Source organism: Aedes aegypti, chromosome 3 (assembly GCF_002204515.2).
Source record: "Aedes aegypti strain LVP_AGWG chromosome 3, AaegL5.0 Primary Assembly, whole genome shotgun sequence".
Classification (NCBI taxonomy): domain Eukaryota; kingdom Metazoa; phylum Arthropoda; class Insecta; order Diptera; family Culicidae; genus Aedes; species Aedes aegypti.
In genome coordinates, this window is record NC_035109.1 from 190,832,209 (window position 1) to 190,844,243 (window position 12,035).

The 12,035-nt window shown below is 36.7% G+C and overlaps 1 protein-coding gene across 1 annotated transcript; it reads left to right on the forward strand.

Annotated features, from left to right (window-relative positions):
• Positions 1 to 3,595: 3,595 nt before the first annotated feature.
• LOC5568845 (5'-AMP-activated protein kinase catalytic subunit alpha-2) lies at positions 3,596 to 12,035 on the forward strand. Its single transcript, XM_001652522.2, has 3 exons — positions 3,596 to 3,777; positions 3,844 to 4,332; positions 10,748 to 12,035. The coding sequence occupies exons 2-3, from the start codon at positions 3,865 to 3,867 to the stop codon at positions 11,915 to 11,917; spliced, it is 1,638 nt and encodes a 545-aa protein (XP_001652572.1). The 5' UTR covers positions 3,596 to 3,777; positions 3,844 to 3,864; the 3' UTR covers positions 11,918 to 12,035.

Consider the following 12,035-nt stretch of genomic DNA (forward strand, 5'->3'; position numbering starts at 1 on the left):
GGAAAATTGAGTAAACATGTGTTTTTGGCCTAAACTTAAGCGTTTGGCACTAAAATCAGGACAGGGCTTTAGGCATTGGCGTAAATAGGGAGGGACCAGGGGGGGGCCTGGCCCCCCCGAGCCATGGCCTTGGCTCCCCCGAAAAAAATGGAGAAGAAATGACAATATAGTTAAAACTAGTTTTTAGTATCAAACACTTAGACACCAACACGTTAATGCTTCCAGTGGACGGATTTGTCCTTTGAAGGAAGCACCACACTAGACAACGGACTAGCATGCAACGCCCAGTGGCACAGTCGGAAAACATTCCTCTCGAAAAGTTTTCCGGACTGAAGCGGGAATCGAACCCACACTCCTTGACACGATGCGGCTAAATGCCTGACGATACTAACCGCATGGCCACGAAGCCCACTTATGATACTAGACGCATTAAATGCATTTTGAATATGAATTTATGGATGATCATTGTTTGACAGGCAATAGCAATATGTAATTTTAAAACGTCACATACTGCCATACTGTTTCCTTTTTGTCTTGTTTGTTTTAGAACTATAAGAACTGGCTTGATCCATTTGTAGTGGTATTGTTAATTAGAAAACCAAAGTCTTTTCATATTTTAAAACAAGCTGCGATATTTTGTGATCAATTATCTAAAACGAATCGTTGTTACTGGAAAATGTTTGTGTATGAGATTCTACAAAAAAAAATCTCGAAAATAAACAATTGTGCAGTAAGCGTAGCAGTTCGTACGTAGATGACAGTGAAGCAGTTGCATTCAAATGTGAACATTGAAATTTCTTTACATATAGTAAGTTAGTGGCGGATTCGTACAAAAAACCACATCGAACCATGTAAAATCGTAAATGTCGCAACAATTTTCAATGCTATGTTGACACCAATTTTCTGAAGTTTTTTGATTGGAAAGATTGTAAGACCATGTTACTATTTGTTTCTGTAGAATAAACGTAAACCTTATTTATACTGAAGATTGTTTTAAGACACGATTTTAATTCTTCTATAAGTGTTTATGTATAATATGACCTTTTTTTTTTTATTTATTTTTATTATTTTTTCTTGCGCCAATTTTGTTGGCGTCTTACGTAGTTTATATGGACATAACATCATTTTTTTTGTTTGTCTTTGTTAACGAGATTTTTAACCCTGGGCTAATTCATTTCGAGAAGAACAGCTTCACTTCGCTTCCAAATGAAGTCGCCACTATAACTTTTTAAATCATAAGTGACTATCTCCAGAATGGGAACCACATCAATTCGGTTCAGAGATGTTATTTTCGTTATAAATATATATGCATTCATGTAAATTTTTTGTAATTAGAAGACGTTGCGTTATTTGTATAATAACGATAATGATAAGAAATCGAATGTTTAGGATTCGATTTGGGATCTAGCTCAAATCAAATCAAAGCTTATAAATGCTATAGTGTCCATGTAAGAGACTTTCACTATAAATATTATAAGAGTCGATTATGATTTGGTAAAATAATGGCAATTTCTTGTTTTTTGACGTAAACATAATTTTTTATCAATCTTTCATAGGCCTTTTCATGTAACAGGTCCCTCTATGCATTTGTTTACATCGGTGGAGGACCGGTGCATACAATAAGGATAAAATTTTCTTCGATTTTTTATGTAAGGGCGTTTTTATGCATCATAAGGATGATTTGAAATGTATTAATAACTACATAATTGCTTGGAATCAATTTTTTGCCCATAGTGTGTCAAAAGTTCGAATCAGCAGGCTAAAAGTTCGACCCATATAATCTAGCAGAGAAATTTACTAATTACCCTAAATTCACATATTATCTTCAAGTTTAGCGAAATTTGCCTGATCGTGCGAAAAAGTCAAATTTCACATTTTCACCTAGTTTTGCAAAAAACGTTTTTTTGGGCGTTGGGCAATTTTTTGATGAAAAATTAGAGTGTATTTATCTGTAAACATAAGTTTATATAAAGTATGTCTATCGTAAAAGTGTCGAGCCCCACCGATGAGGCAAAAGTTTGTTTAAGACAATCAGCGAAATTGTAGCAAATATGTTGAAGGTTATTGTTTTTATAAAAAAATTGATTATACCACTAAGGTCGAAGTTTTGCTCTGCCTTACTATGATTGGATATTAATAAATCCATGAGCAAAATACCTTCCATCCTTTTTCTTCAAATAACTGTTATCGTACGAATTTTCTGACAACAGCTTTATTTGAATACAAAAAAACTTCAATCATTCAATATGATGGTAGCCAAGCAGCCTTAGGATTTAAAGTTTTTAACTCTAACAAAAAAAGGTATTATTTAATCCTATGTTCAAATTTTGTATTCGAGAGGTTCAGAGAAATGAATCGTTTGCTACAGAAATGTTGAGCAACAATAATCCATATTTTCAAACTAGCAAGCATTTTTTTTTTTCAAAGGCTTGGGTGTTACATTTACATTTTTATCTTGTTTTATAACTTTTCAAACATCTAGTTCAAATCGAATTGGAAAGGTAAATCCTGATTATAATCTGCTTTTAAATCCTTGTATTCTATTCGAGATCTAAATATAAGATTGGGTTGAATACGTCATCTTGGCAATATAAAACGAAAACATAGATTTTTAAATAAATTTTTACTATTTTTCCATAAAAGTGACATTTTGTATCTAAGAAAGTTGATCAGTCGGTTTTGGACGATTTTTAGGTTTTAATCTACCTCTGTATGAAAGTACGCGACTATAATCGGTTCACAAATATTATCGAAACAAGCATTGTTAAGTTATCTAAATCCTTTACGACTTTTATCTCTCATGAGAAGGGGCCGTGGCCCCCCTCAAGTCTGATGGCTATTTACGCCCATGGCTTTAGGACCCTATTACTTGTAATAAGTTTATGAATTTCAACCCGATTCCTTGTGGCGAATTTTCATAAAGGGGTTCCTATGTTTATCGATAGTCCATTTGCCTGAGTGTAGCAATGCGTTGTTTGTAGTATGTTCGAAAGGTTTAGAAAGGAAAATGACACAAACATTTCCACTCGTGTTCCACATATAGCGTTTACTACCGAGAATGTAGTAAACTCAATTTTACTACATTTTATTCAATAGAAATAATAAACTATAGAAGAATAATGTCGCTAGTTTTCCCTTTGTTCTCGCTCAGAAACATGTTGGGTACATAAGTGTCAAACTGCATACAATTTCACGTTGACATTTATAGCCCCGCCTATCTCCGCCAGCAAAATATGTTCCTACTGCGACGCCAGCGACATTCTTCTTCTATGGTTTATTGTCGGCGCGGTAAAAAGTTAGAAATGGTTCCTCGCCGAAGTTGGGTTTTCCTCAGAACCTATGGGAGATACCTAACTTCGGAAGTTTGTGCATTCAATTCGCATCTGGAAGCGCTCGAATGCGCCTTACTTCCGAAGTAGGGTATCTGGCATGGATGCCGAGAAAAATCCAACTTCGCCGAAATGCATTGAAAACGATTGACCGCGAACTTACAATATTATTTCTATTTTTTATTCATACGGCCCATAATTTTTGTTTCCCGTGTGGTATCGCTGGACTAAAAAGCTCAGTCTGAAGTTTGGTCGAACTTTGAAGTGTGTCTGTCAGGGGCCGTCTGGTGGTTTGCGTGAGAAAATTTTTTCATTGAACAAAATAAAAGAACATTCGTTTTGATTTTTTCGAGTCGATTTTTTTAGCAAAATATTGCTATAGTAAAGTGATGTACTAGTTCAAAGATTTATGCATCTTGTGGGGCATAATTGAAACATTGGTTGGGAGGTAAGATCAGCCTTGGTTTCGATGCTTTAAATGAGATCTTAACATTTTTTATCTCAATCCATCTAGTCTAGTCAAAAGGGCGACGCAATGACCGACAAGGGAACGACCACGGCTCAGCCGCTGGTAAAGATAGGTCATTATATCCTGGGGGCCACCTTGGGAACGGGGACCTTCGGGAAGGTCAAAATCGGCGAACACCAGGTAACGAAACACAAGGTCGCCGTAAAAATCCTGAACCGCCAGAAGATCAAAAGCTTGGATGTGGTGGGAAAAATTCGTCGCGAGATTCAGAACCTGAAGCTATTCCGACATCCGCACATAATTAAGCTGTATCAGGTGATATCCACTCCGACCGATATATTTATGATTATGGAATATGTCAGCGGGGGAGAGCTGTTCGACTACATCGTGAACAATGGCAAACTGCAGGAATCGGAAGCGAGACGGTTCTTCCAGCAAATCATTTCCGGGGTGGACTATTGCCATCGCCATATGATTGTGCATCGCGATTTGAAACCGGAGAATCTGCTACTGGATCATAATAGGCACGTTAAGGTAAGTTCTGGAAATATTTTTTTTTATTTTATCTTTATTAGAGAGATTTTCAGCCAGAGAACATTTTCTGGAAATGATAATAATGGATTATTTTTCATGATATTCAACAATATAGGAATATATTCCATTAAGGGGAACTTAAGTATTCTTGGAAACGATTCTTCAACGAAATCATTAATGCAGGATGTGTATTCTACTGTAGTACTACTCTTCCCGGATTTTTTCCCCGTAAAATCGAGTATCAACAAGGGACGTAACGCCAAAAAAGAAGAAAAAGATACCTTCACGAATTAAATCTGGATTTATTCCAAAGATCATTTCCCTCCAAAGATCGTTACATTCTTCAAGGAAGCTCCAAGTTTACCAGAAATTTATCCATTGATTTCCTTCGGACATTCTCCAGCGTTTCCGTTTAGAACATCTTGAAGAATTCAAAATTCTTCAAATTATTTTTATTTTTAATTCCTAAGGAAGTCTTCAATTTTTTTTCCTATGATTCATCAAGGAATGTTTGAAGAAAAATTTGAAAAAATCCGCGAGGAATATCTTAATTCTACAGAAATTTCTGATGAAACATGCCTACGATATTGTCTGAAGGAACTCCTTGATTCTTTATAAAATTCTTTTAAGGATTCTCTAAATAAATAGCTAATTTGATTTAAAAGAAACATCGTCCTACAAAATTTTTGAAGAAATATAAAAACAATACCTGAAGAAATTTTTATATCAATGATCGGATTGTAACAATTGGCTTGTTGAAGGGGTATCCAGTTTTTTTAATATATATTCTGATTCTACATTAAACATTGAACCAGAACCCAAAGTTTCATAATTTTACATGCCCTGGAATTATTTTTAAAACACGTATAAAGTCAGCATGAAAATCCCTTGTGAATCACCCCTCTGCAAATTTTACTATGGGACGAGCTGTCATTATGCAAACATAAATGTCATTGAGTTCACTGATTGAAATATACCGTGGTGAATCAAAATCCGGACGGAACCAATATCCGGACACTCTGATTGTATTCATCAAATTAAATATGAAATCAAACAAAAAATGTAGATGTATAATTTTTATTCATAGCGATCAATATTGCTCTTCATTTTAATTCACAGTTCCATCTAGTACCGTCAAGCTACCATTCACCGTGCATTTAAAAAAATCTGCACTTCGAAATATTATATCTTTTTTCCAAATCATTAGAAGCGAACTAGAATACCGCTACAAAGCGTGAAATTGTACCATAATTCAGGGAAAAATCTTAAATCAGTGATGCATAACAAAAAAATACTCAAAAATTATGTTTACAAATATCATGTTAAGGTCGCCTCGTACCGTTCTATGTCACCATTCACTGTGCACGCTGGTGCACCATTTACCGTGCGTATAGTTTTCGACGTGATTTAATTTTGTATCTTGAAGAAACGTTGTTGGAGGAGCAAATATGTTGCTAGTAGTGTGCGCACTCACTTTTAAGGGTATTCCAATCTAATTTTACAATAAAAGCCATAGAAAATGAAAAGATGGCTAAATCATTATTTTTTCATCCAAATCGTTATAGGAGGTTTGACTGTATTGTCCAAACCATTTCATATTCGCTCAAAAACTAAAAATGAAGTAGTTTAATCACGACATAACAATAAATCCAATATTACCCAATCATTTCTCGCGGAACATTACTAAAGGACCTATGTACAAATGAGAGATTCTCTCCTCTCTCGTTCTCTTTCGATTATAACAGTGGAACACTAAAGATTTTGGGAAGTTTTTCACTATAGATCGAAAGTCAATTTCCTTGACTAGCGTTTCATACAAAAAACGCAACAGAAGAGATTAATGTGACACAGTTATTAATTAAAGAGAAAGTAAACAAAGAGAGCCTCTCAATGTTAGATAGGTCCTTTAGTAATGTTCCGCGAGTTTCAATCCTTTTATACTAATGCACGGTAATATGAACCATAGATATTGAAAAGGGTCCATTCACCGTGCACTTGTGTTTCGACTGAAACACAATAAAAAAAATCTTCTTTACATAAAATCTCATGGTTCATACGATGAAATACATCTTACTTGAAGTATCTACAGCGAAATCTTGTGGAAATTATGAAAAATTTGATACTCGAACGTTAAAATGAAAAATGTTAATTTTTGGTGTTTCTTTTTTTTTTTTTTGACTGGTGACTTGACGGTAATCCTTTGCTATGAAATATAAAAAAATAAAAACAAATTGGCTGCCCCAGTTAGACGTCGTATCTCCAAAAAACCAAATCCAATAGTGAAGTGAGACACTCTCGGCTTACAATGAAGCTACTAAATAATACAATTTTAATTTGTACGTCTCTGAAAAGTGTATGGAATTATAGTTCTCAATTGTAGTGCACGAAAAAGTGGGAAAACTTGTGCAAATAAGCATTTGTGGTGTGAAAAAAGCGCCTTGCCCGCAGTCCGGATTTATAGGCTTGTGATGATTAACCTGGACATGCCGTAAAAACCTCATATTTATTGAGCGTCTGGAAAATATTTTAATGTGAGTTACCTCAAAACTGTATAATTACACGATAACAAATGTAAGAAGTAAACAGACAATGGATTTACTCAAGAAAAGTGTTGATATTGTGAATCATTCCAGGGAACCTAGAATGCAGGCTGTTGGCATGGGGTGCAGGTTAAAAAATTGTAAATTGTTTTTTAAACACACGTATGCATCTTACTTTATTATATTGGAGATTTTAGGCTCGAATGATGTGCCTTTAACCAGTATTTCATATGCATTGTCAACCAAATCGCTTCTGTCCGGATTTCGATTCAAACCCGTCCGGCTTTTTGGTGCATGTGTTTGGATTTAAGAACACGACATGCAACAATTATTTAACATTTTACATGGTCAACTTGTATTTTTAACTGTATTTTTTGTCCCAAACTCAAAGTTTTGACGTGTACCTATGTGAACATCAGTAACACTTAGGGATGGTACACAAATTTTGTCACGCTAAATTTCAACTTTTTTGACCACCTCTCCCCCCTTTGTCACGTTTTTTGTATGAGCCCTCCAAAATTTTTGTAAGGCTTGTCACGCTTGGCTTGACCCCCTCCCCCCCTCGGAGCGTGACGTAATTTGTGCATGACCCCTTATACTAATTGTGACAGAAAAAATATTTAAACCAGCGTTTGAACTTTTGGCGTCGCTTGAGTGTCCGGGTAATGATGCATCACGGTATATTAATCATTTATAATGTCCAAATTAAGATATTAACGCGCAATTAAATTATGTTAGAGTTTGAAAAATGTGCTCTTTCGATCAAGTTACGAAAACTTGTAAATATTTCATCGCTGAACAACCCAATTACTGTAGTATTATCTGACGTGGAACCTTGAATGAAGTTGTGAAAAACCCATGACAATTTGTAAATTTTATTTAAAAAATATTCGTTGCAATAATAATTTCATGAAATGCAGGAGAAATGCCGAGAGAAACTTAGTAAGGAATACTAGGTCGAATTTATTGAGGAATTCCTAAAAAAAAATTAAAACAGATTTCATCGAATAATGCCTGACATTTTTTTTTTTTGAAGCGATTCCTGAGAGTAATCGTAGATACATTTTAAAACAATCCTGAACATCCCTGGAATAAATTTAAACAAAATGACTTAGGAATTATTGTAGGGTTTGTTGGGAAATGCCAACACGATTTTTTTCAAAAACTTTGGAGTAAACTTTTGTGGACGAATTCTTGTAGAATCCGTGGAATATCTCGTAAAAGTAACAACTGGAAAAATCGGTGACAGAACCAGTGAAAAAAACATGTGGAGAAAATCCTGGGATAATCGCTAAAATTTATTCAGAATAATTCCTGTGAAAATTACTGTAGGTAGTCGCGTCCCTGAACGAGTACCTGAAAGTGTTCCAGAAGGAATCTCTGCAGAATTTACTCGGAATCTGAGAAAAATATCAATAAGAACTTGTGGCATAGTCGCGTAGTCCCTGGCCACTATCACAGGGTTTGACGGTTCCAACACACTTAAATTATTTTACGGATTCCTGTAAAATCTCAACAGCTGAACAGTTCGGTGAAATAAATTAACGGAGTACGGTAAATTTTTACAGTATTCCGTTAAAAATCACCGGAATCCGTAAAATTTCGACGGAATTACGGTGTTTTATTTCACCGAACTGTTCAGCTGTTGAGATTACGGTGAAATTCACCGTAAGAGCTTAGTGTGAAAGTAGAAGGTGCACCATAATTATATCCGTCAGTGAAACATATCTCCTTTCCAATACGAACGGAGGGACCGCCAGGGCTTAGTAGTTATTTATAAACCAGTAGCACCCTTTGTACTGATCAGCAATGGTGGTTAAGTTTCGAAGCTAACGTGTGATCAATCGGAAAGGGGTCCAGATAGCCGTAGCTTTAACCGCGCAGCTATGCAGCATGACCATGCTGAGGGTCGTGGGTTCGAATCCCGCTGGTCGAGGATCTTTTCGTAAAGGAAATTTTGTCGATTCCCAGGGCATAGAGTATCTTCGTACCTGTCACACAATATTCACATGTAAAAATGGTCAATCGGCAAAGAAAGCTCTCAGTCAATAACTGTGGAAGTGCTCATAAGAACACTAATCTGAGAAGCAGGATTTGCCCCAGTTGGGACGTAACGCCAGAAAGAAGAAGAAGTGTGATCAATCGTGTTATAATGCAACATAAGAATGGGTGTTTTGTGGAACTCTGCATTACACATTACACTGCATTGTGAGGTTGCTAATAATGATAATTTGAAGAAATATATGGTGATGAAAATTTGTACATGGCATTGAAAGCGATTGTGATAGTTTTGTTAAAAACACATGCCTATTCTGCGCGGCGTGTGAGGTGACACGAGTCGAATGAGGTGACAATTGTCGACTCGCTCCCATTTGATTAACATTAGTCGCCTCACGTTACTCGAGGTGAGAACGACTCGTCTCGACTCACACGCCGCGCAGAATAAGCACAAATAATACTAATATGAACCCTACTAGTTAAAGTAAAGGTTATAATACATTCTGCAAAAAATTCTCTAAACATGCAAACAAGCAAGTGCAGGTAGCATTGATCGAAGTGATTTATTTTTCTACTGTAACTTTCTTGATCGTAATGCTAAATGGTAGTTTGATTATCCTTCAATTATATAGTAATGATAACAGATGGCAAATGGTAATAAAATCTATCTTATTATAGTAGTCTGGAATACTAGACTGCAAAATTACGGCAAGGACTGATTGCTGCTAGGGTACACAGTGACCGTTTGAACAACATTGCTTAGGAACGTATGTGTGATGAACGTAAAAGAGGCTTATAAAAGCAAATGTTGGGAAAGGAGCTTGGGGCAGATTAAAAGTCCCAGTACTACCCCTATCGCTACTGGCAAAAAAGCACTTCTGGCATAGTCGCGTAATAGTTTCTAAAGGTTTCTCTGGAGCCGCTAGAACTTAGCACCAGGATTAACTGTTAGTAGACTAGGGTAAAGTGTGTCTTTAGAGACCATTTTGATTAACCCTCTAATACCCAACCCCGCCTTTAGACGGGGTACACTTTGGAATTTTGTGTATTTTTTCATAGCTCGGAAATTAAAATGATTTTATTTTCGGCTTAAACCTTAACTCATAACACGCATATAAGAAAAGTTTTTATGATTTTTGAAACTTATTTGTATTATTAAAAATTGTTTGAAAAATTGTATTCTTATATAACCTACAAATACCTGGGATTCATTTAACGTGTATTATAAAAAATCGTACCTTTTATATTTTTCTACGATCAACCTATCACAGAAGAAGAGCCTGATGGTATTGAAATGATTTCAAATCTGTTTTTCCGTTAGTTACACGGAAAATAAAAAATGTTCCAGTAAAAAATTAAAACAATCATATTTTCAAAAGTATAGTAAAACCTCAAATTTTATTAGGGGCCGTCCATTAATTACGTAAGGGCTTATAGGGGGAGGGGGGGTTCGAGATTTCTTACGCGCCAAACAAATTATTTTTAACTTTCATACAAAAAATCTTACCATAGGGGAAGGGGGGGATCTAAAAACTGTCAAAATTGTCTTACGTAATTAATGGACCGCCCCTTATTGTCAAAAATCAGTATCCAGAAAATGCATCAAGAAAAAAATTAAAAGGATAGGGATGTTCAAAAATAAAAATAATAAAAATCAAAAACCAAAATTCATAAATTTGCGAAGAAAAATAAATCATTGCCCAAACCGAAAATTAGAGAGTTAAAATATAGACTTCAGAGATCATGCGTCAAAATTAGATTTTAAAAAGAGGTTTGCTTGACTGAGGAATATACTATGTTTTGTACCTGTTGTAATTTTTGCTCTATCCTACAAAGTTTATCGTTATCTTACAAAACTATTACTATTTTTCTTTCAGATTGCCGATTTCGGACTTTCCAACATGATGCTGGATGGAGAGTTCCTGCGGACTTCATGTGGATCGCCCAACTATGCTGCGCCGGAAGTAATCTCGGGAAAGCTATATGCTGGTCCCGAAGTGGACATCTGGTCCTGTGGTGTTATTTTGTACGCTTTGCTTTGCGGAACTCTCCCATTCGATGATGAGCACGTTCCGACGCTGTTCAGAAAAATCAAATCTGGCATATTCCCCATCCCGGAATACTTGAACAAGCAAGTGGTGAGCTTACTGTGCCAGATGTTGCAAGTCGATCCGCTCAAAAGAGCAACTGTTGAAGAAATCAAGAAGCACGAATGGTTCCAGAAGGATCTACCGGCCTATTTGTTTCCTTCCCCAGTGGAACAGGACAGCAGTGTCATTGATACACATGCAGTGGCAGAGGTCTGCGAGAAATTCGGCGTCAAGGAACAGGAAGTGCACAACGCTCTGCTGAGTGGCGATCCACATGATCAACTTGCTATTGCTTACCATTTGATTATTGATAATAAACGTATTGCTGACGAAGCTGCCAAAGCAGAATTGAAGGACTTCTACGTGGCAGTGAGTCCTCCGCCAGCACCACCGGTCCAACCGGAACGACATACTCCTGTGAATGAGCCCTTCAAGTCGCCTTCTATTCATCCGGAAAGAATTGCCCCGTTAAGAGAGAGACCAGCCACTACTGGCAGTGCCCCGATACCATCGCCAAACATTACTGCGACGGCCATACCGATAGATAAACACCGCGGAACACCGGTTAAACGAGCCAAATGGCATCTCGGCATTCGGTCCCAGTCTAAACCCAACGATATCATGCTGGAAGTTTATCGTGCCATGAAGGCCCTCGATTTCGAATGGAAAATTATCAATCCCTATCATGTGCGCGTCCGCAAGTATAATTCACGCAATGATAAGTACGTGAAAATGTCCCTTCAGCTGTATCAGGTCGACACCAAAAGCTACCTGCTGGATTTTAAATCTCTTACCAACGACGAGGTGGAACAGGGAGACGATGTGATTATGGAGAGCCTTACCCCGCCCCCTCCGATTGGGTTCGGCGGGATGGGCATACCGAACCAACCGACCGGACACCATACGATGGAATTTTTCGAAATGTGCGCCGCACTCATTATTCAATTAGCTCGTTAAGTCATTTGCATAATCGATTAGTTGGCTGATGCCATTTGTTGATAGATCAGTATCCAAAGTTTATTTTATGTATGAATAAAAATGATCAATAAAATTGCCATTGAACATATACAGCAAA